This window comes from Falco peregrinus, chromosome 4 (assembly GCF_023634155.1).
Source record: "Falco peregrinus isolate bFalPer1 chromosome 4, bFalPer1.pri, whole genome shotgun sequence".
In the NCBI taxonomy this organism is placed as follows: domain Eukaryota; kingdom Metazoa; phylum Chordata; class Aves; order Falconiformes; family Falconidae; genus Falco; species Falco peregrinus.
In genome coordinates, this window is record NC_073724.1 from 46,956,582 (window position 1) to 46,981,859 (window position 25,278).

Genomic DNA, 25,278 nt, shown 5'->3' on the forward strand with positions numbered 1-25,278 from the left:
AAGAGACTAACAATAGAAAGCAGGCATTTTTGACCATACTGGGTAGATCCACTGATACACCAAATGCATTTACCACATTTTTAGACCACGGCGGCTTCTCTGCAAAACAGTCATGTGTGTATACTCCAAACTTAAATACAATACTTCAACTCTGTACTCAAACTTTCAAATACAGCTTCTTTCTCATAGGTTTCTCTGCCTTCTAGAGACATGCTGATACTTGAGATTACTCAAGACTTTTTCCTCTATCTCCTACTACCCCAAACAACTGTATCAAGAGCATAATGTTTTATTAAAACAATCTCTAATGTATTAGCTGGGCCATTTCAGACTGCTTATTCCCATAGCTAATTCTGTGACTTGAATAAAAACGTAACAATAAAACTAATTATGTATTTTTTAATGCCAATATAGACTTGCATCAGAGTTGTCACAATCAGATTTCAAAGTTAGTAACAATGAATGGAGGCAAATTGTATGTCAAACTTCCTGAGGATCCAAGCACACTCCCCCTCTACCCTACTGCAACAGCAAGGGAGCTTATCTGACTTCTTTTGCTCAAAGGAAGCCATTTCATCCACAAAGAGTCCTCATAACCATTTGAAAAAAACAAGCAGAGAAGCACTCTGTTGCCTTTCAGACTCCGTGGAGAAACATACAGGGATCCTGCTACTACAAGAGTATTTCTTATTTCAAAATTAAGGATTGCCAAACCCAAGGGGATGGTATGCTCTGCTGTCAGCTAACAACCCTTGAAATCACCCTTAACACAAACCAAGTTAAGGTAAATGCAAATAAAAATATTTATTTACAAAATATAAAAACAGACAACATTGTTACAAGCATTTATAATGATACATGTGACAAAAAGGAAAGTTGTTAAATATATTTACTCCAATATCCATCTTTAAGGCCTCTTCTACAAAATCAGTACACAAACCATTAGCGCTTAGGTAACCCAATTTGTGAAAACACAAGTCTAGTGTCATTGGCAACCTGGATGCAGACATCTACAGAGCCTGCATGAACTATGAGCATTATCATTAATTATTTGAAGGACAAGACTTTTTACCACCTGGCAAAAACATGGCCAGATGTTAGTATACAATGTTTCTATGCTCTGGACTTTTTACATATACACTAGTAGCTGGGAATGACATTTTGCACAAACATTTTCAAATGTTTGTCTTATTAGTGGTTCATGACAAAGACCAAACAGCAGTTACCATCTACACTGAGAGAACAATGAACTGGGTGCCTGACTGTCAAACTGAGGTATACCAAGAAAATGTCTGTTGAGTAAGTCATATTCACTGTGCTTTTGGTGCTGTAGAAGACCCAGAAGAAAGTACCTTCTGTGTTTCAGGAAATGAACTGCACAATCTCAGAAAGTTCTTGAAAGACAAAACTCACCAAGTGAAAAGATTGTTTCATCAGAAATTGATGCCAAGGGTTTTTTGTTTAGTTGCTTTGAAAGGTATGAGAACAAGCCTTCAGGTAAGAGTAAGGTAACAACAACTTGAAAAAAATTAACATCTGTCTTAAATACTTAATTTACGTAATTACAACCCCCCCCCGAAAATATCCTTTTGAAGACATTTCAAGGGGAAAAACAGTTGCTTGCTTTTTTCTTTCCCCCTTCCCATTTTATTATACATACAGTTAATTTTTTTTCCTTTGGAAGGCCACACGGAAGACAACTATGTGAGAAAATGTGACTGTAAAGCTAAAAATTCTGTAGATACAACCAGATGAAATAGCAGTTTCAGAAACTACAATCATATCTGTTTTTAATGTATTACATTTCAATTTGATGTTATTGCTCTAAGATTGGTAGGATGATTTCCATTATTATTAAAGGCATTATTATGAAAGTCTCAACTTAGGGTATTAACCTCTGCAGGAAACTGGACAAGAAATTTGCTTTTCATCTTCAAGCTACAGTTTAAATTCTATTGAGACAAAGACGACACTAGTTGACAAAAGTATGGGTGTACATTGCTTTCATCGTGGCCCATGTGAGCATGGCAATGAAACTTGAAGACCCCAGAGGTTCAGATAAGTAGCTTATTAAAGTGTTAGATATTATCTATTTAAGCTTTTTTTTTTTTTTTTCCCCCACAGACTGCAGTTTGATACCAGACTGATCAGATAACGGTTTTGGTTTTCTTATATGATATGCTTTCCTTCCCTTCCTTACCTCGATGGATGGTTTGGGGAAAACATCATCCTTGCTATCTTCTTTGCCTTTTTCAACTGGAACCCATTCTCCATAGACACTATCTGCTTCCTTCTTCCTATGTTGAGACCCAGATGAAACAGGAAATTCCTTTGACAGGCTGACCTGATTTTTTGGTTGTGGTGGTGGTGCTGGTTTTATGCTGGGAGTCTTAAAGAAATAAAATTATAGGGTTAAAACTTGAAGAAAAAAAATACTTACATGTCTTTCAGAAACAATTTATTGCATACACTCAGTATTACATTTAAGTTATCCTTCTTACTAACATCAAACCAAAAGCTTATCACAAATAATTTTAGCACAGTGCTAAAAACACCCAAGTGAGCAACAAACTGCAGTATAACAGAAGGTGAAACACCTAGAAGCTAAAAAAATCACTTAAATCAGCTTCAGCAGCCAAAAATATGCAAAACTTCACTCTTGTAATTAACCTGCTTGCTTTCCCTCCACCCCATCATAAAGAGAACAATCTTAATCTGTCACACATCTGTTTTTCTATGGAAAGCTCCAAAACAAAAATCCTGGGCAATAAAAAACATCAGCTGTGATATCCACATCATGACAAAAAGCTCTATATTACTATGCATAGAGAAAAAAGTTTTCAACATTTTGTTTTCTAGGTTTTGATTATTTTAAATAGCAGCATGAATCTCAGAGTAGATTAAGTCTATGAGCTTGTTTTCCTTGGAACAGCATTACTAAATATTAAGAGTGCAGAAATCTCCAACAGGTACCTCTTCCAAGACATAAACGAAGCCAAGACAGCTCACAATGTTAGGCAAGCTTCTACTATCAAAGGAACATGGATGGGAATAGTAGTAAGACTAGAATCCAGGAGGAATGCTAAGAATGATACTAGAAGAGTCAAAGCTGTGGAGAACAGGCAGAGCAGCCCACAACCACTAAAGAACATTCCTCTTCAGAGCCTTTAAGACTCCCAGGGTCTCCTGATTTTCATTCTTACCACTTTCTAACAGTACAACATAGAATGTAGATCTACTTCTACCTTACATCTTATATAAATATGTATTACTGCTAATTTTGTGTGTGCCACAACCTATATATATTTTTCCATAAAAATATAAACACTATATATTTTCACTTAGCATATTAGTACTTCTATAGCACTTCATACCCTGCAAAATCAGAGCACTTTCATGAGCACAAAGAAATCCCAGGATACTGTAAAAAACCACCACCAAACTACAAAACAAAAAACAACCCAAAAGCTACCCCCCAAAAAAACCCACAAACAGAAAACCTAGACAAATTCTAATCCACACCTGAAAGCATATGAAACCCAGACGCATTTAAAGGAACACTCCCTCATTTTATTCCTCCCAACATGCTCACAACAGAAAGCGTTAACACCAGCTCTGACAGAGTGAAAAAAAAGAGTCCCCCAAGGAGGGGGTTTAATGGGACATTTAGATCCTCTTAGTAAAAGGCAACATCACTGATCCTCATTCTTAACACAGCATTTACTTCTCTATTGGTTAATCTCAAAACTAACAATTTTTTTTTTCTTTAGCAAGCACTTAATATCTACTGAAGAAGCAAACATACAAGACTTGGAGTCTGCACAAAGCTGATGCCATCATCTTATTCAGAACACCTCAAAATTATTTTAGAATTTTGCTGGGGGTATTTTGTTTCTGCTTTAAAAGAAAAACAGTGCCATTCCAAAAGCATTTTCCAATTCCAATGTTGTTTGCAAATTCATACTGTTATTTTTGAAATGAAAATGTGATCCTCTTTATGTTACTGAAGCTCTAAAAGCTGTACAGACATTAATAAAATTAAGTTTCAATCCAATTATGGGAACTACCACAATTTCATAGACTGCAGGTGAGCTTCTTATTGCAGCAAGAGCACTTTTAATAACATCCCAGTGCAATTCCACCAAGATTATCAATCCCTGTTTAAATTCTGTAAAATTACTTGCATTATTTAAAAATTGTCACAATTTAAAATACTGAAAATTAAAGTACTCACACTTAAATTGAAAAAAATAGGTTTGGGTTCACTGAGCTTAAAAGGATGATTGTAGAAAGGACGTTCTTCCTCCTCTTCATCAGAAACATGAGGTTTGTTAACTATCACATCATCTGTGCTTTGAGCAATCTTCTTACATTTCTAAAAAAAAAAAAAAAGGGGGGGGGCACACAACAGAACATGATGGCCATGAAAAAACTTGGGACTTTGAACCAAAACGTACAAAAACCACATTTTTACAATTTTTCTTTTCTAAAGCAGGATGTATAAACTACGAAAATCTTTCAGCAATGTCATCAATGTATGTACTTCTGACATTTTACACACATTATCAATCACCTACCTAGACCTACCTAGGTTTGCTAGGCACTCATGCAGTGAATAATTTCAGAGACCCAGGATTTCAGCAGCATGCTGCAAAACCTGCCACACAGTGCTCATTGCAGAATGTGTGTCTAAGGCTGCAAATGTTCCAGAGCAGGAACTCACTGGCTATTTGGTATCAAACGTAACTAGCATATTGCAATCTCACAGAAACGTCAATCTAACTCACTAAAGTACTGCACAGGAAAATCTAACAATTAATAGTCACTAATTTTAAGTGCACTGGTAGTGCAGGGACCTAGTCAGAAGCAATGGCTCCAAAAGATTGCAAATTTCTTCTGAAATATTTTTGATGTTGGCCAGGTACACAAGACACCCCCCATTTTGTATTCAACAGAAGCTGAATATAAAACATATAGGTGCTATGGGGGATACTCTAGTCAAATGGAAAGAGAATCTCCAGGGAAAAAACAAAACAAAACACACGTTCTAGAGAGGCTAGAATTTTATGATGAAAAAATGCTTTACTAATCATGGTTATCTGCACTGACTGTTTATCAGTAGCAACTATAACTTGTCAGTCCAAAACACATTTGAGAATAATATAGTCTAGTATCATGCTTCTATTATGTCCCCATTCATGAAAAGTACACTTACAAGACATCTGAGGACATATTATTTGAGGAAATAATACTAGCATAAGTGCCATCACCTGATGTGGTTCTTGTTCCAGTTCATAGCATTGTAAATCACATCTGTTTGATGACCTGACTTGGCATGTAAGGAGCAAACAGGTAGCTCCATCACTAAAAACCAAGACACTCTGACACCTTTAAAAAGTGACTCAAGCACATTCTTTAGGCAACAGGAAAAGGCTGCACGATTTCGAGAGCTACTCAACAAGATGTATTATCTATACTTATTAGCTGGCTCCCAAATAATTGGAAGCAGTTTGTCCAGTTTGCAGGCTACACTGCAGAGAGCAAAGACAATACAGCCAGTTTTGCAAGAAGCTGAACAGGCTCTGCAAGGGTTCTCCACTGGGGCACACTACCATATCGCTATGGCCTGGGCTGCTTCTGTAGCCAATTTTAATTCAACAGAACAGGAACATCATCCAACAGATTCTCACAGTTAGAAAGGGCAGCAAAGGGGCAGATTTCGGGCTTCCAGATTAGCACTAGCTACACTGGATCTTGGTCAGGTTACATAAAAACCCATTTAAGATGTCTGCACAGTGTATCTGCACAATCTCAGCTTTTTCACTAACAAGTACTGCTGCTTCCACTAGCCCACACACAACTACAGGATTACTTTTCAGCATTCTGACATTGCTTAATTTCAGGATGTTACTGCCATAAACAGGTATTTCAGAACTGTGACGCTAATGATGCAATTTAAAAAAAAAAAATTAAAAAATCCCCAAAGCACTTTTTTTTTAATCCATTCCACATTTTCTCTAGTTTCAGGGGGGGGTGTGGGGGTGGAACTTAGAGAGAAATCAGCAAATTGAACAAGGTGACATTACTGCAGCAAAAGGACAACTCGCAATTTTTTCCCCAAAATCAGAACAAAAAACATCCCATTTGTAGACTTGAATTGCAATGCAATAGAATTGCAACAATAATCCTCTGAAAGTACCTTGGGAGTATGTATTAAAATATACAGAACTATATCAAGTGGGCACTAGATTTTTAACGCAGAGGTAACATTCAACAATGTGAAATTCACTAACTAAACTAAGTATATAAGTAACTAACAACAACAAAACCGAAAATGTGACAAGAAAGCTTTGGGTTTTATTAACAGGGCTGCAAGGAGAACTACCAATTCGTACAAAATTAGAACAGAATCAAAACAAACAAAAAAAAGAAAAATAAATGGATTTCATGCACTTCCATTGAATTAAAAAGCCTGTTTTCATGACTTAAAACATTGCAGAGAGTAAGGGCTCAAACCACAAGCCAGCTTAGACATGAACCAAGAACACAGAATGACAGCTGGCCTAGAAGTCACAAAAGACCAACTGGCTTATTTTCAGACTTTATACTATTGCTCTCACTTACCTCAGTGAGCTCCTTCAGTGTATCTCTTGATGACTTTTGATTGGCTTTGTCATCTTTCTTTTGAGATAACAAAGGCATCAGGCTCGGTGGCAAGGGAACACCAGACTTAGCACACATGGCGGCTGCATTAGCTTTGGCTATTTCAAGTAGCTGGGCCTTGTCTAAAAAGTTTTTTAAGAAAAATCATTATTTTTACAGATTCTTGTTTTAATAATAAATATGCATTTCTGGCAGACTAAACAAATTACTAAAAGAAAACACAATATTTTACCCATTTTTTCTATTCTGTGAAAATAACTAGAACTGTACTTCATTGCTCTGGACTTTCTAAAATTTGGTCTACCCAACAGATGAGCGAAATTGCAAATTTAACACAAAGTACGGGGACTCCAAATTACAGCACTCGAAACCCTCCAAATCCCAGAAGTTCTGATGCCCATTTTACTTCACCAATTCATTCCACTTTTGGAAATACCGAGTCATTTCAACACAAATTCCAAAGTCTAACTCCTAGCCATCTCTGAAAAGCATTCAAAGCTCTTGAGGAAGTTCCCCTCAAGTCCCCCAGTACATAGCCTGAAAGCTACTTACAACCAACCAAGAGAAAAACATAAGCACTGAACAAAATGTGCATTCGCATAAAATGCAGTTACATACAACACTGTTCCTAAAACAGTATTGCCTTACTAAGGAAAAAAGCACAGAAACAGGGAATGAAAATAAACTACATATTAACTGATCTGCCAGTCTGCAAATAATTAGTTACTACTATCTCTGTAAGCATACAGCTTTACAAAAATCCTGTAAGGCCAACATTCCTTTACTTCTTAAGCAGTAAGTGTATAAATACACACTTGCTGCATAATCAAAGCATGAAGGCAGATTTAAGGATGCTCATCAATTCTCATGGTCTCTACAAAAATACTTCTCTGGTAGAGGCGATTCCACGGTAACTTTACGAGACAAGACTAAAAAGGTCAGAATGCAAGGTCCACAAAAAGACACTTCCTCACACACTGCACAAGAGCTTGTCACTCAAAATTAGAACCTTATTTCTCCTTATGTTAACTTACTAACTAAAAAAACTACCAGGCCTCTCTTTCTCCACTCACAGAGGCAAGATACAGTTCACTAGGATCTTTTATTTTCCTAGCAGCTAGGTCCAGGAGTATTTCATGAACCAGTCTCCTTCCCATTAAGTTCTTACTGTGGGGAACAGGCAAGACAGAATAATGAATAAAAAGCATTACAGCTGACAACAGAGCTAAGAACTCTCCAGCTGGCACTTACTTTCAAATGTTCTTTCATGCCCTCATTCTCAGGAAAACTAGAAATTCTTAAAGTTTCTTACAGAGTATTTGGTCTTTACCAACTATTACAATGGACAGGGTTCATCAAGACTGCACCATACTACTTTTGTATAAAAGCTCCATAACCAAGATACGACCTCCTCTAAATACACCACCTAAATGATAAGCACTGATTTAGCTCCAACATAAAAGCTCCTAGTGGAAGTCATTACTTCTACTAAAAGTCATGCACACAACTTCTAAGAAATTCCTTATGAATACTATTGAGACATGTTAAAATAAGACTATATAAACAAACACAGTATCACCTAACCATGGAACTACTGAAAATAAAATTATCACTTACCCAAGTCTGTAAGACGTTTAGGCGACCTGCTTGAAAATCGTTCTGATGACCTTGACCTACGACGATCAGGTGATCTGCTGTATCTTCTTCTCCCTGAAGATCTTGATCGCCGTAGTCGAATTGGTGACCTACTAGAGCTCCGTCTTCTTCCCCTTGACCTTGATCGCCTTTGACGAATAGGTGTTCGACTCCTGCTCCGTAACCTGAGTGATATTCTACGATCTCTTGAATCTGATCTTTTTCTTCTTCTGTCAGTAGATCTTGATCTGTTTCTCTGAGATCTCTTACGCCTGTCTCTCGATAAAGAACGCCGCCTTCTTGATGCTGACCTTGACCTACTTCTCCTTCTGTGCCTTGAACGCGACAACGAACTAGATCGAGAGCGACGATTAGATTTTGATCTTGATGCTCTTCTCCGTGTTACTGATCTGGAGCGATTCCGTCTAGAGCGAGACTCTGTATCATATCTCTGGGATCTACGCTGAGAAGACCTGGAGCGTCTGCTTCTAGATCTCCGTGAAGATTCTTTGTCTGCTGTTTTATCAACAGATTTGGATCGACTCCTTTGGCGAGCAGCGGACCTGGAGCGTCTTCGTCTAGACCTCCGTGAAGACTCTTTGTCTGCTGCTTTTTCAACAGAAGTCGATCGACTCCTTTGGCGAACAGTGGACCTGGAGCGTCTACGCCTAGACCTCCGTGAAGATTCTTTGTCTGCCATTTTTTCAACAGATGTTGATCTACTCTTCTGGTGAGCTGTAGATCTGGACCGTCTACGTCTAGACCTCCGTGAAGATTCTTTGTCTGCCGTTTTTTCAACGGATGTGGATCGGCTCTTTTGGCGAGTAGGAGATTTTGAGTGTCTACTTATAGATCTTCGTGAAGACTCTTTGTCAGATATTTTATCAACAGATCTGGACCTAGATTTTTCACCATCAGAAGACTCAGAATGCCTACTTTCAGGTATAAAGGAAGAGTCCTGTTCCTCCAGCCTCTCAAGAGGCATGGAATCCTGTTTATCTTCATCTGCCAAAGAGGGCTCCATATCCTCACCCTCTTCACCAGTGGTAGACCTTGACTCATGCTCATCTGATGATGTGGAGTCTCTTCGTTCAGCTGTCAAGGAGGGCTCCACATCATCTACTTCTTCACCAGTTGTAGACCTCGATTCACGCCCATCAGGGGATGTGGAACGTCTGTGTTCAGCTGTCAAAGAGGGTTCCATATCCTCTACTTCTTCACCGGTGGTAGACCTTGACTCATGCTCATCTGATGACGTGGAATCTCTTCGTTCAGCTGTCAAGGAGGGTTCCATATCCTCCACATCTTCACCAGTAGTAGACCTTGACTCACGGTCATCAGAGGATGTGGAGTGTCTACGTTCAGCTGTCAAGGAGGGCTCCTGGTCCTCTGCTTCTTCACCAGTGGTTGACCTTGACTCGCAACCATCAGGAGACACAGAGCGTCTATGTTCAGCTGTCAAAGAGGGTTCCAAATCATCTATTTCTTCACCGGTTGTAGACCTTGACTCACGGTCATCAGAGGACGTGGAGTGTCTGCGTTCAGCTGTCAAAGAGGGCTCCCCATCTTCTATATCTTCACCAGCGGTAGACCTCGACTCATGCTCATCAGAAGATGTGGAGTCTCTTCGTTCAGCTGTCAAGGACGGTTCTGCATCCTCTACCTCTTCACCAGTAGTAGATCTTGACTCATGTTCATCAGAAGACACAGAACATCTACGTTCTGATGTCAAAGGCTGCTCCAGATACTCTGCTTCTTCACCAATGCTAGATCTTGACTCATGTTCATCAGGGGATGTGGAGCGCCTATGTTCCGATGTCAAAGAGGGTTCCAGATCATCGATCTCTTCATCTACTGTAGATTTCTGGTCATGGCCCTCAGGGGACACAGATCTTCTATGTTCAGAAGTCAAACAGCACTCTAGACCCTCTTCCTCCATGGGAGAATTTGGCTCATGACCTTCCTGATACGAGGATGTGGAATGTCTACGTTCAGGTATCAAAGAGGGTTCGAGATCCCCTGTTTCTTCACCAGGGCCAGATTTCACACTGTAGCCATCAGGGGACATAGAACACCTACTTTCAGGCATTAAAGAAGGCATTGCATCATCCATTTTTTCAACAGGGATGGATTTCAAGTCACTGTCATCAGGGGACATGGAAGCGCCATCATTTAGCACCAACGGTTCGACACTACCTACTCTTCCATCAGTGGAGAATCTCAAATCCTGGCCATCAGGGGATGCTGCAAGTTCATTTTCAGGTGCTGGAGAAAGCTCTCGTCCATCTGTGTTTTGTACAGAGGTGAATCTTACCTCCTGGCTCTCAAAAGAAAAAACATGGTCATTTTCAGATGTCAAAGAAGAATCCATATCCTCTGTTTTCTCAGCATGAGTCAATCTTGATTCATACTCTTCAGGGGACAGGACATGTTCATTTTCAGATGTCAGAGAAGGTTCCTTAGCTTCTACTTTTTCAGCAGGGCTAGACTGCAGCTCCTGACCTTCAGGGGACATGGCACATTCACCTTCAGACATCAAAGACAACTCCTGCACCTCTGTTTTTCCAGTAACAGCAGACTGCAACTCCTGGCTATCAGTGGACATTGAACTTTCACTTTCAGATGTTTCAGAAGGTTCCTCTATTTCTTCTTTTTCAACAGGACTGGATCTCAAATCACGGCCTTCTGGGGACACATCATACTCATTTTCAGACAACAAAGAACACTCCTGCACCTCTGTTTTTTCAGTAAGAACAGAAAGCAACACCTGCCCTTCAGGGGACACATCATGTTGGCTGTCTGATATTAGTAAAGGCTCCTGCACCACTGCTTTTTCAGCAAGAGTAGACTGTAATCCTTGGCCTTCATCAAAGACGACATATTCACTGTCAGACATCAGAGGAGGTTCCTGCACTTCCTTTTCAGCGGGGCTGGCTATCACCTCCTGGGCCTCAGGAGATACAGCATATTCATTTTCAGATAGCAGAGAACACTCCTGCACCTCTGTTCTTTCAGCAAGGGAAGATGGCAAATCATGATCTTCAGAAGACACAGCATATTCATTGTCAGGTACTACACAAGCCTCCTGCATCTCTGCCTTTTCAGGAGAGCTAGATGTCAAATGCTGGCCCTCCCAAGGTACAGCATATTCATTTTCAGATGCCAGATCAGGCTCTTGCACTTCTACCTTATCAACAGAGGGTGACTGCAACTCCTGGCTCTCAACGGACACCGAACATCTTTCTTCAGATATCCGATAAAGATGTCTCATCTCCGTTTTTTCAGCAGGGGTTGAAGTCAATTCTGGGCCATCAAGCCCTATTATGTATTCATTTTCAGACATTTGACAAGGCTCCTCTACCTCAGCTTTTTCAAAAGGGGTGGGTGTCAACTCATGACCATCAGAAGAAACAGAACCTCTGGTTTCCAGTATCAGAGGTGGCTCCTGCACCTGTATTTCTTCATCATAGGCAGATCTCAACTTGTGGCCATCAGGGGATGCAATGCATTTCAGTTCAGATGATTTTTCCACCTCTGCTTTTTCAGCAGGGACACCTCTCAATTCATGACTATCAGGCAACAGGAAAAGCCCACCTTCAGATGTCAGAGAAGTCACTGGGGCCTTAAGTTTTTCAGATGTGCTTACTGATTCACAAACACCAGCAGAGTTGGAGAACCCACTTTCCAGTGGGAGAGGCAGCTTCTGGATCTCCATTTTTTCAACTGCAGTGGATGCCACTTCATAGCCTTCAGGGAAGACAGAATGCCTAAGTTCAGGCGCCAGCAACAGTTCTGCACCTTCTGTTTTCTCAAAATAATTGTGTTTTGATTTATGGCCATCATGGCACACAGGAATTCCACTTTTAGACATCAAAAAAGATCCTGTACCCTCCATTTTTGCAGCAGGCAGGTATCTTGATTCATGCATTTCAGAAGATTCAGAGCAGTCAATTTCAAGTACTTGTGAAAGTGCTGGACCATCCAAGTCTTTGTCAACAGGTGTTCTGGACTCATGAACTTCAGAAGACTTAAAGCTTTGTCCTACAGTTGTCAGTACAACTTCCTGCCTTTTTTCAAAACATGCTGCTGAAATGACACCACCCGAGATTGTAACAGGACCGTATTCAGATGTCAGGGAAACATCCAGGGCCTTGACTTTTTCAACAGATAAAGATCTTTGTTCATTTCCATCAGCTGATTTAAAGGACCCACCTTCAGACATCAATGGAAGCTCTTCTACTTGTGCAGCAAAGGTGGATCCTGATTCATGTCCATCAGGAGACTTGAAGCATCCGCTGTCAGAAGCCAGACAAGGCTCCTGCATCTGGCCCTTTTCAACAGCCAAGGAGGCTGACTCACAGACATCAGGGAACATAGAGCATGTAACTTCAGGTGCTAGAAAAGATTTTTGAGCCTCTGGTGTTTCAAAAGATAGTGACCTTGACTCAGGGCTGTCAGCTAAATTGGAAGATTCACTTCCAGGTACGTGCAAAAAATTCTGAAGCTCTGTTTTTTCAACCGGGATATGTCTCAACTCATGACCATCTGCCAAGTCAGAGGGTGTATTTTCAGACATCAGAGAAGACCCCTGAACCTCCATTTTTCCAGGGGATGAGGAGGTTGTCTTGTAATCATCAGAAGATGCAGAGCATCCACTTTCAAGTGTCAGAAGAGGCTGTGGACCCTCTATTTCTTTGAGGGAAGTAGATCTCGACTCTTCATGGGATGCAGAGAGCTGAAATTCTGTTACCAAAGAAGTTTCTGGATCTCCCCTTTTTTCAACAGATGAGCATCTTGACTCAGATGTGGAGTATGTAACTTCAGGTAGCGTTGAAGACTCCAGAGCCACTGCTTTTTCAGCTGATCCGTTTTCAGATGTCACAGAAAGCTCTGAAACCTGTGCTTTTCCCACAGATGTGGATCTCAGTTCCTGGTCACCTGCGGTTTTGGAGCTATCAAATTCAGACATCACAGAAGACTGCAGACCTGTTGTTTTTTCAATAGATGAGGAGCTTTCCTCAAGACTGTCAGAAGTTTTGGAAAACCCACTTTCAGATGCTGGAGGCAGCTCTGGACCATTTATTCCTTCAGCAGACAAAGCTATAGACGTGGGACCATTAGAGGATTTTGAAGAGCTTCCTTCACTGGCCAAAGAAGGTTCAGGAACTTCTTTTTCAAGACATATGGTTGACTCCTGAAGTTCAGAAGACTCCATATGCTTGCTACTGCCCTTTACTGAGGATAACTTACTCTCTCTTTTTTCTGTGGATTTGGATCTTGACTTAATACTATCAGAGGACTTGGAACGTTTCCGTTTGGATTTTTTTGAAGACTCCTTGCGTTTTTTTTCAACAGACCTAGACCTTGACTTGTAACGGTCAGAAGATTTTGAGCGGCGACGCTTAGATTTTCGTGAGGACTCCTTCTTTTTTTCCACTGATTTGGATCTAGACTTGTAACGGTCAGAGGACTTTGAGCGCTGACGTTTAGACTTCCGTGATGACTGCTTTCGATCTCTTTTTTCTACTGATCTGGACCTAGACTTGTAACGGTCAGAAGACTTTGAGCGCTGACGTTTAGACCTCCGTAGAGATGCCTTCCGACCTCTCTTCTCAACAGATCTTGACCTAGATTTTGAACGATCAGAGGAACCAGACCCTCTATGTCTGAACCTCCATGAGTATTCTTTGCCTCCTCTCTTTTCTGAAGACCTGGATCTAGATTTAGAACGGTCAGAGGACCTGGAACGTCTGCGGCGGGATCTCCAGGAGGACAACCTGCTCCCCCTCTTTTCCACTGACCTGGACTTAGATCTGTAGCGGTCAGAAGACCTGGAACGTCTGCGCCCAGACCTTCGGGAGGACAGTCGCTTTTCCACTGACCTGGACTTAGATCTGTAGCGGTCAGAAGACCTGGAACGTCTGCGCCCAGACCTTCGGGAAGACAGTCGCTTTTCCACTGACCTGGACTTAGATCTGTAGCGGTCAGAAGACCTGGAACGTCTGCGCCCAGACCTTCGGGAAGACAGTCGCTTTTCCACTGACCTGGACTTAGATCTGTAGCGGTCAGAAGACCTGGAACGTCTGCGCCCAGACCTTCGAGAGGAAAGTCGCTTTTCCACTGACCTGGACTTAGACCTGTAGCGATCAGAAGACCTGGAACGTCTACGTCTGGACCTTCGGGAAGACAGTCGCTTTTCCACTGATCTGGATTTAGACCTGTAGTGGTCAGATGACCTGGAACGTCTACGTCTGGACCTCCCAGAGGACAATCTGCTCCCCCTTTTTTCTGCTGATCTGGATTTAGACCTGTAACGGTCAGATGACCTGGAACGTCTGCGCCTGGACCTCCGGGAAGACACTCTTCTCTCTCTCTTCTCCACAGATCGGGACCTAGATTTGGAATGCTTTTTTCTGGAAACTGAATAGTTTCTGCTCCTAGAACGTGCTCTTTTAGATGTCAAACGCCTGGAAGTAGAACGTGACCTGGATTTTTTCTTCCGCTTCCTAGACCTGGACTGAGACTTGGAGCGACTCCTTTTTTGTTTCTTTGCATCATGTTTTTTATCACTGCTTCTATGGCTACTTTTCTCAATAACTTTCTCAAGTCTCATCAGAGTCTCCCTCATTCGTGCTGCCACATCAGGCTGCACATCAGATGTTTCTGAATCTCTTTTCTCTGACTCCTGTTCTGGAGTTGCTTCTTTGACAGCCTCAGCCTGTGGAATGACTTCTGACTGGCCTGCCTCTGCCACAAGTACTGGAACTCCTTCTGTAACAGTCTCGGGTACTGGAGCTGCTTCCAAATCTTTTGCCTCTGCCTCCAACCCCACAGCTGCTTCCGCATCTTTCAGCTCTACAACAGTCTCAGGAAGAGGAACTATTTTCAAATCTTTTGTTTCTGACACATCAGCCGGAGCTGCTTCCAACTGGTTTGTGTCCCCGATTATTTCACACTCAGAAGCCGCTGCTGAATCTTTTTCATCTGCTGTATGTGAAGAACTGAAAACTGTTTCTGCTATTACTTTGGCTTCAGTTTGCTCTGTATCTTTCTTCTCAAGCAGCATCTCCCATTCCTGAGCTTGACCTGGAACTCTCACATCCTCAATTTGTTGACCCTGCACCCCTTCTGCATATTGTACTTCTGCTGCAACTTCATGTTGCTGTGTTGTTTCCAAATCTTTCACATCCCCTGGTTTTGGAATTGCTTCAGAGAATTTCATTTCAGCAGCACTCAAGATCTCTGGAGCCCCTTCTGTACTCTTCCATTCTGCAGCAGTTTTTGCTTCTAGAACTGCCTGCAGATGTTCTTCCCTTTCAGGGCGCAAAGATTCTGGAACAGCTTCTGAAGCATCTTCTAAAACATTCATCATCCCTACACTTTCAGTCTTCTGGGAAGTTTCCAAACCTTGGATATCCATGCGTACCTCAGGCTCTTCAACTGTTTCAGAATCTCTCACTTCTACTGTTGCAGACTCTTTCATATGTTCCAACAACCTCGCTTCTCTAACTTCTGATGCTGGCTCCAAATATTTTGCTTCCATTGCTTTCTCCATTTCTGAAGCATCCTCCAAATCTTTTACATTGATAAGCGAGGGCTCATTTCTTTTTGTGCTTGTCCTCCTTGTTGCAATTATATACTCTACAGTAGGTCCCTGAGTTCTCGGATCTGTTGAAATCAGATTTCTCACTTCTGTCACTATCTCTGATGCCATAGTTTTTTCTTCCACTCTGGACAAAGGCTCTAATACTGCTTCTGAATGACCTACTATTTGTTCCTGGTCAGATTTTGAACTTGTTTCTGAAGTTTGCACAGGTTCTAGTATTGCTTCTTTGCTCCTTGCCTTTGATTTGTTTGGATCTTCTGCAGGAACTTCAGAATGTCCCACTTCTCTAACCACGTCAGATGCCAACATCCTTCCCAAGCCTTGCGTTAGCGTCCTTGTTTCAGATCCCACAACCATTTCCAAATTTTTCATCTGTGTTAAGTGTGAAGTTTCTGATCTCGCTTCCACATCTTTTATCTCTGCAACTGCCTCAACTTCTGACAAGTTGTCTAAGCCTCTCGCTTCTACACTGGCAGAACTGGTAGCTACTTCAGTATCTTTTATCTCCCCTACACCCTCAGTCTGTAAGGTTCTTGTATGCATCATGACCTGGGACTGCGAAATGATGGAACTCTTTGTTTTGTTTGCACCAAGAGGTTCTGCAACTGTTTCTGCATGTTTTGGTTCTCTCTGTGCTGTGGTTTTCAAATGCATCCTCCCCGCTAATGCCTCAGACTCTATAACTGGTTCCATGCTTACACATGCAGCCACAGAATCAGGAGTTCTTTCTGACCTTTCTTCTGAGGCAAGAAGTCCTGGACTTGCTTCCAAGACTCTGCTACCCATTTTGGCTTCAAAACACACATTTTCTCCTAATCCCTTTGCCACTGCAAAGGTTCCAGGCTGCAAGACTGTTTCCAAAGCTTGTACATTTGCCCTACCTACAGATGCTGGATCTCCTAAGTCTCTCACAACTTTGGTGTAGAGGTGTGATGCAGATGTCTCCATCTCTGTCCCAGCCCTGTCACGGTCTGCTTCTGAGTCTTTCGTTTCTGTATCTGCCACAGGTCCTGTAGTTGTTTCCAAACTTTTCACTGGTCTCACAGATCCGACTTTCATCGCTAGGAGACCGGTATCCGAACCTGCTTCTAGATTTATTTCTGAACCTTTAGACACTACTGTTGAATCTAGTGCTGCTCTGGCCACAGTCCCACAATGTGCAGCTCCTTCTGAAGCTTTCACACCTTCCATTTGCCAAGACAGTGAGGCTGTTTTCAAAGTTTTTGCTTCCACCACGACCATTGGTCTTAGGACCCCTCCTGGACTTTTCACACCATCTTTCTGCAAAGAAAGGGAAGTTGCTTCCAAACCTCTCACATTTGATTGAGTCTCAGACTTTGATTCTCTTATCTCCTCTGGTTGTCTAAGTAATGAAGTACCTTCTGAATCTTTTGCCTCTGTTACAGCTACAGGCTTGAGAGTAGGTTCTGAAATTTTTGATGCATTAGTACTCTCCAGTTGCAGAGTAGCTCGATTTGTTTCTTGATCTTTTACTCCTGATAGTGCTGCAACTTCTGTGGTTGCTTGTAGACCTTTAAAACCCTCTACCATCTGGATTTCTGGAGTTGTTTGGGGAACAAAGGTCTGCACAACTGCTACAGGTTCTGAAGTAGCTTTTAAACCTTTCGCATCTGCAACTACATTAACACCTGTCAATTCTGCCAGAAGTGCAGGTTCCTGGGTTCTGTCCACACTCCTTGTTTCTATCAAGACTTTATGTTGTAGGAACATTGCTGGTGCACTCGGCACTGTTGCAGCATCAGTGGTACCTTCTACACCTTTGACTACTTCAGCTTGCAGACCTCCTTGAGCTGCTTTGACATCTTTTGCTGTAACACCCACAGGTTCTATGATTGTTTCCAAAGCTTTGGGCTTTCCTACAGCGGTTGGTTGCAGAGCTTCCTCCAAAGCTTTCACGTTTTCTATATGTGTAGAGCTTCTAGCTGGTTCAATATCCTTCACTTTTGTAACAGCTCCTGATCCCAGGGGTACTTCAGTACTTCTTATTTCCACCTGGGTCACAGCACTTGCTGCAGGTATTTTAAAAGAATGCTGCAAAGATACATCTGCCTTCAAGACACCTGAACCCTCCATGGGGCTGCACTGCATCACTCTCACATTACCAGATATAACTGAGGGCTTCAGGGCTGGCTCCAAAGGTCTGCTCACATCCCCTAACTCCAAAGATCTTTCCACATTTCCCACATGCAGAGATTTTTCCATTGCTTCTGGAATTTTCACTTCTTCCATGGCTATAGGCATGTGAGCTACCTTCACAGTATTCAGATCTGCCTGATTAGCAGTTTTAGGAATTGCTGTCACATCCCTTGCCAAAGACACAGATTCTGAAGTTGCTTCTACCTCTTTTGCTCCCTCCTGTGCCACAGATTGTAGAGATGCTTCATGATACTTCAACACCTCCCTGGTCTCAGACCCAAGAGCTGTATCCAAAGCTTTTAATTCCCCAATGTCTTTAGATTTCAAAGTAACTTCTGAATCTTTCAGTGCTTCTATTACCTCTGAAGCTAGAGTTGCTGCTGAATCTTTCTGAATTTCAGATCTATTGGCAACTCCAGATGGGATGCTAGAAAAAGTATCATTTCCAGTATCAACAAGAACACCCTTTTCACTCACATCAACAGCTGTAGGATAAATATTTTCATGAGACTGTTTAATTTGTTCTTCTCTAGTGCAAATTTGAGTTATACTAGCATTTTCTTGGATATCAGATCGACTGCCTTCTAAATTAAATGGAGGATTTGTTGCACACAAAGTCCCCTCACTTCCAAGATTTTCTGTAGATTGCTGAGAATCAGTTCTTGAATGAGAAACAAGTCCTAAAGCTTGTCTATCAAGCTCCTCATGTGCTTTTAAGCACAGTTCTGGCTGCACGTGGACAGCCAGATTCACATCTCCAAACCCTCCATGCTGTACACTCAACGTGGAGCTCGGTTTCTCTGGCATCAAGTGGGAAGCAGGCTGCAAGTCTGCATGTTCTCCATGACGCGTACTCAACTTTGACTCCTTTGGCTGCTTTTTATGCTTCTTCTCTTTCTTCCTTTTCTTCTTCTTTTTCTTCTTCTTCTTACTTTTGTGTTTCTTGTTCTTCTTTGATTTTTTCCTTGGAATTTCATCTTCACCAGTAGAGCTTCTTTTTGTAGACTGAGTACTATTTTTCACAGTATTTTTGTCTACATCTAGAAAAAATGATATTTTCCTTGTAAACGTTATTAAGGCTACATTTTACAAATTATTTTAGGCTAGTTACCAAATACACAGGGACAAAAAATTTAAACTTGAAACCCATGCCTTCTTCACTACCATACACAAATAGCATACACTCCCCTCTCAGCCCTCTTACTCTCCCCCCTCAGGGGTCACTAAGTAAAAAAAACTCTAATTCTGCTTTCAAAAAGTTAACCAAATCATCTTGGTCAGCTCCAGTGGGAACAAGACTGTTTCCAAGAAGTAGTTGGATATACTTCTACCTACATTCAACTGGGCAGTGCACTCTTCCAAGAGGCTGGAAATGCGCTTTTAAACCACACCAAGCTGCACATGGAAGTGAAACAAGAACTCCCATTTTCCAGACTAATTACCTAAGCAGTGGTATGCTTACTGTATAAAAAAGTGGCTAACCCATTATCCCCTGCTATGCTTTAACTTGTGAGCGAGCCCAATATTACTACTGTGTTGACATTATCTAAGCATATTTACTGATTAAGTTCCTCACCAAGTTCTTCAAACAAATTTAGGGAAACAGCATCTACTTTCCCAATCCCAAACAAGTTTTGAGGCACTACAGGCAACCAGCTGCTCAGACTGGACTGCAGCTGCCACAAAAAAGTACCTAATAGAGCTTTTGCTTCAAACAGGAAACTAACTAATAAATTAGGTGACTGCAAGGACAAGCAATCACTGAGGGGTCAAGAAAAGAGGAACACTGAGGTTCTTAAGGAGAGTGAAGGTTCTCAAGGGGACTGCAGTGATCACCTTCTTTTAATTCTATACCTCATTTACCCTTGAATTTAACCTGTATTAGGTTCTTACCCTTCTCTAGAACTAGCGCTATCTTTTCATGAGAAAGGCACTTCTATAAGGCAACTTGTTCTAAATTCTGTCAAAGACGAGCTATGTATTCAAAATTCTGTCAAAGACGAGCTATGTATTCAAATCCACTTGCATGTTACCTCCAACGACTATATTTATACTGGCCAGTGCAGCAATAAGGATTCTCCAATTATAATCTGGCCACAATTACAAAGCATACTCTTTCAAGTGAACAATGCAAAACGATCAAAAAAATGTTAGTTAATTGCAATACTATTAAATGAACGTGACTTAGAAGTTCATAAACAAGTACCTTAAGGGGGGTTTAAACACACACATTTTTACTGAATAAACAAAGAAAAAAGTGTTTCCACCAACACTGTTGTGAATGCAATTAAAAAGTACAATGAAGCAGAGTCAAATGACAGCATTTTCAGATAATATCTGTTGATCAACAGCTACACTAACTCCTTTCCAGATATAAACAGTGAGAACATTTATCATAGGTTAAGTTTATTAACTTCCAGGTTAATAGGTCTTACTTATTACGTTAGCTTGCCTCATTCTTCCACACCAGAAAAATACAACTAAAAAAAACCCCAAAACCCAACCAAAACACCCACCCAACACCCCCACGCCCCAGATTCCAGCCCAAAGTGCTGCAGATAAATGAAAGACTGTTGAAAATGCTCAATGTAAAGAAGCTGCTGTGCATAAAAAAGAAAAAGCAATTCCAAAACCTTGCAAACAATCTCTGAAATAGTTTCCTACACTGATTCTTGAAGAAAAAAATAAAACAAACAAAAATAAATCATTCTGGAACTATACTTACCAAGCACACAGATGTTTCAACTCCAAAAAATTAGAAAAATACAGGAATTACACCTTCATCTCACTAACTGTCCCACTTCAGAAATTTTACAGAAAAGACTAGTTCCATGAGAAGTCATACTCATATGCAACTTTTGGCATAATTAATCCAGTAATTTATTGAAGTTATGAGATGGCTACATAAAAATTTCTTAACCTTTGGAAGACTGCAATTTGAGTATCTACATTTTAAAGATAAGTGCATTATTCATTTTAAAACAACAATATATCTTACTCTGACAGAGCAGTAAATCATACAGTTCTGAATTCTAGTAAGTGACTTTTGGAAACCATCTTGCAAACCAATCCAAGACAACACAAAAAATAATGCTTCTATCCATCAGTAACAGCTGTAAGAACTGCTCACTGAGACCCTGAAGTAAGTATATACAAAATAAAGCACGATTTTATATATAGATAGCTATTATTTATATGTTTTAGCAGTATTGTAATGGAAAGAAAAATTAACTATTTTGCACACTAAGTAATGCTTTCATACAATAACTAGCTTAAATTTTTACATTATGTATTTCTCTGTCCATCTATGGTTGTAAATCACAATAGACAAAAAAAACCCTTAAACATTACAATAAACATACAACTTGTCAGATGAAGCTTGGTGAGAGGAGCAGTACTGAGAAGTACTTTCCCATCTCTGTAAAACTGATTCAGTTTTAAGCACTATGACAACCTTCTTAAACAAGAACATATTTGCCAAATGTATTTTCATTTACCTGATTTGCACTGCAGCTCTGTATCAAGGGCTCCAGAGAGCACTTCCTCTATTTTCTGCACTATCTGATCATTCTGACGACTCCCAGCACCAGCAACAGTGTCATCTGAAGGGTTGGCTTGCTCAGCTGGGACTGTGTCACCATTGGGCTGGCCTTCTACCTTTCCACTAACCAAAAAAAATATCAACATAATACAAGCAATTTTGAGCCTTTTTTGACCTTTTTTTAAATTCATAAGCATTTATTATACTCAACCCTTCAAAACATTATTTTAGCCTCCTGAACAAGCCATGCTTTCAGTGAAATATCTATCTTTTGATTAACTTTCACTTATTCACAACAGAACTATGAGGCACAAAGGAGGAAAACAGGTTCTTGAATGTGCCAGTCCCCATGCTTTATGCAAGAACTTTTATAGGCTCCCCTCACAAAATAAGCACCCATCACTCACTCTTCGCCAATAAGTTTTGTCTGCTTTCCGAGATAAGGCTGCGAAAAACTAGGCCAGCTTAAAACTGGTAAGATCAAAAAGACAAATCGCAGAGACGCTCACCCGTTCTCCTCTTGCCCCAGCACAAGATACCAACACAGAAAACCCATGAGTGAAAACGGGTGCTCGTTCGCCAGGAGACGACGCGTGCGTCCGTCGCCCTCCCCTCCCCCGCACTCCACCCCCACCCACCCCCCTGCCGTATTTTCCCTCAAGGCGCTCGCCAGGGCGCGAGCCCCCGGGCTCCGCCATGTTGACGCCCGAACGATCCGCAAGAGCCCTAGGCCCCGGCCCGTCTCCCTCCGTCCTGAGGCGGGGCCCGCGCACTTCCCCTCCCTCCTCCAGCACACCCCTCCTCTCCCCCCGCGCTAGGCCGCGCCGCGACTGCGTCGGCTCCCCGGGTAGGCTCGTTACCCGCCGTGCTGCTGCTCTTCCTGGATCTCCCGGTATCTGCTAACCGCAAAGGACCGAAAGATCTGCTCGATATTAGTCGCCATGACAGCCCTGCCGCACTGCTCCCCCCCCCCCGCGCTCCGCTTCCCTTCCTGCCGAGACGCGAGGCCTCCAATATCCCACAAGGCACCGCCGCAACTAGAGGCCGAGGGCCGCTGCTGACGTCCGCGCTATAAGCCCTCTCGCGATTGGCCGCCCTCTAACGGGTGACGTAGCGGAGGGGGGAGGGGGCAACCCGGGCCTCCGGACGGCCGCTCTAGCGCCCAGCAAGAGCTACGGACCGCCAGCCTCGGCTGCTTCCGGCGGGGGGGGCGGGGGCACGTCTCGTGTCTCGGAGAGGTTCGCCGTCCCCCCTCCCCCCGCAGGAGCGCGCCGCGCCGCCATGTTGTTGCACTCACCCCCCACCCCACCGGCCGCGCGCCCACAAGCAGGCGGCCGCGCGCCTCCCCACCCCCACCCCCTCCGACCGGCAAAGCCCCGGCTGGCTGCCCTGCCCCCCACCCCCCGCCGCCCCCTCCCCCCCGTTACAAACGTTACCTGCCGTTTTGCCCCCACCCCCAACCCCCCCGCCATTATCGGCCCCTCTCGCGCCCCGTACGCCGAAGGGCTGCGCCTGAGCCCCCGGGAGCGCGGGGAGGGGAGGCCAGGCCAGGAAGGGGGAGTCGGTGGAGGGCACCATGGTGGCCGGTGGCCGCCGGGCCCTGCGCCCGTCCCGTGCGCCCCACACGCACACACACGCACCCTTCCCCCCCGCTTCCCTCGCCGCGACCGCGGCCGTCTCCGGCGGCCAGCAGGGCCCGGAGCCGCCCGGGCCTCCGCGGAGAAGCTCGGCGGCCAGCACTCACCTCGCAGCGGGCGGGAGCGGCGGCGGCGGCGGCGGGGCCATGGTGGGCTGAAGCGTGCGGCTGTGCGTGGCGGCGGGCTCGGGGCCGCTGGGGGTGGGTGGGAGCGATGCCATTGGTCTCCATGGAGCGGGGCCAAGCCCCGCGTCTCCGCCGCCCCGTGTGCCGAGCGCAGGCAGCGCCTAGCAGGGGGGCCTGCCCGCACACGAGTGCTGCATCACAGGCCCGGCGCTGCGCTGCCCTCAGCTGCCGAGCGGCTCCATGCGAAAGGCGCCCTCCCCCTCCGCCGTGCGAGCAGGCAGCCCGGCTGTGACACGCACATGTGCTCCGGGGGCTGTCTGCGGGGCCGGGCGGCGCAGGCGGGCGCCCCGCGAGATGGGGGAAAGTTAAAGGAACAAAGGAAGAGGAGGAAAACGCCGCCGCTGCCGTGAATAAATAAATGACACCTGAGTGAAAGCCGGCCCCGGCCTCAGCCCACTTGCAAAGCCGTGCCTTCTCTCGGGTGTTTTAGCTGGGACGCGCTAAAATCAGTTTGTCCTGGCTGCAGACACCCTGGGGATCCCCTTCATGCTGCCCCAAAACCGATTCTCAGGGGGTGTATACATGTGCAAATGCGACTTTCCACCTTCAGTCCTGTAAAACTGGGTAACCCTACAGCTGGAAGACTCTGCCCACCCCCACCCCCAGTTTCTTCTGGTGTCATGAAGCAGTAACTTGCGGGGGAGTTGACATGTAATAAATTTAAAATACCTCAGAAACTAGGTATAACCTGCAACATCAGCCTCAAATTCAGTGTGGTTTAATAACCAATTTCAAGACCCTTCAAAAGCAGCATGGGTCTTTATTGCGTATTGCTGGGAGGTAGTCTGCCTTAAATACTAACTTTGCAAAAATAATGGATCTGATACTTGGATCAATTTGCTTACTTTTGTACCACAGTGAATTCATTACATTTAAAATAGAAAGTGGTTATATTTAAGAGGCCCTTTCACAAATAACCTGTACCTTTCATGCCATGCCAACACTGATATATTTTAGATCTTACTAGTAGAATACTGTATGTAATTTCTGGTGTTCAGTGAGCCAAAGAATGAAAACGTTTCACTTCAACAATTTCAGACATATTGAGGTTCCCCTGATGCAAACAGCCTTGTCTAGACCAGGCATGCTTTTACCCAGAAACAAGTAGTGATAATCTACATAGGCATAAGTTTGCTAGTAGGGGCCTGGGTGTAACAACAAAGCTGCAAAGGCTTTCAGCACGGTATAATGGTAACTCACCCCTTCAAAAACAAACAAACAAACAAAAAAACCAGCTGTAACCAAAAGAACAGCAGGTTTGACTCGTGTAACTTGGCCTGTGTTAGGGGCTTCAGACAGAAAAGGTGTTCCAGTTAGGAACACAGGTTTGATGCGGGCCACAGGGAACCCACACCACGAAACTGCCCACCCTTAGGAAAGAGACCCTTTTCAACTGCAGTTAATTCATTCAAAGTAACTTAACTACACAGATATCCCTGCCAGTGTAGGTCTCCATCTATGCAAGGAAATCCATGAGGAAAGCTACAAAAAAAGCCAGAGAGGGATTTTAGCGTGTGCTGCGTATTTCCCTCCTGGTCTTTAAAAAAGGAACACAAAACAGTAACTACAAAAGTCACCACTCATACAAATGAGGATCCACAGCCCCACTGTGACAGGAGAATAACTATTCTTGCTCTCCCTTCCCATCTCTGCTTGCTGTATAAAAACCCCTTTAGTCAAACTATTTTTATTCAGTTAGGTGTTACATAGTTTTCAGATTAATTCAATGACGTCTTTTACTTTGACCCTGCCAAGACCAGTGATTGTTGCCAATACATTTAGTGTTCAATTTGTAAACATAGTATTATGGGACTTTAGTAATAGCAGTTCTGCTGCAATCATAAATATTCACGA

General features: G+C 43.1%; 1 protein-coding gene across 9 annotated transcripts in view; it reads right to left on the minus strand.

Annotated features, from left to right (window-relative positions):
* Positions 1-23,674, minus strand: part of SON (SON DNA and RNA binding protein) — a 41,490-nt gene extending 17,816 nt beyond the window's left edge. For 5 of the 9 annotated variants that reach the window (XR_008746782.1, XR_008746781.1, XM_055801520.1 and 2 more), the window contains exons 1-6: positions 23,347-23,670; positions 21,559-21,725; positions 8,281-19,101; positions 6,625-6,785; positions 4,235-4,375; positions 2,201-2,389 (exon numbers count right to left, since the gene is read on the minus strand). Coding sequence is in view for 6 of the 9 variants with exons in the window: in XM_055801520.1 (XP_055657495.1) it covers positions 2,201-2,389; positions 4,235-4,375; positions 6,625-6,785; positions 8,281-19,101; positions 21,559-21,725; positions 23,347-23,459 (11,592 nt within the window). In the remaining 3 variants the exon portion in view is untranslated. Of the gene's footprint in view, positions 1-2,200; positions 2,390-4,234; positions 4,376-6,624; positions 6,786-8,280; positions 19,102-21,558; positions 21,726-22,462; positions 22,682-23,346 lie in introns of those variants that run through there. The other 4 variants (XR_008746780.1, XM_055801518.1, XM_055801519.1 and 1 more) reach the window with 4 other exon arrangements.
* Between the last annotated feature and the right edge of the window lie 1,604 nt (positions 23,675-25,278).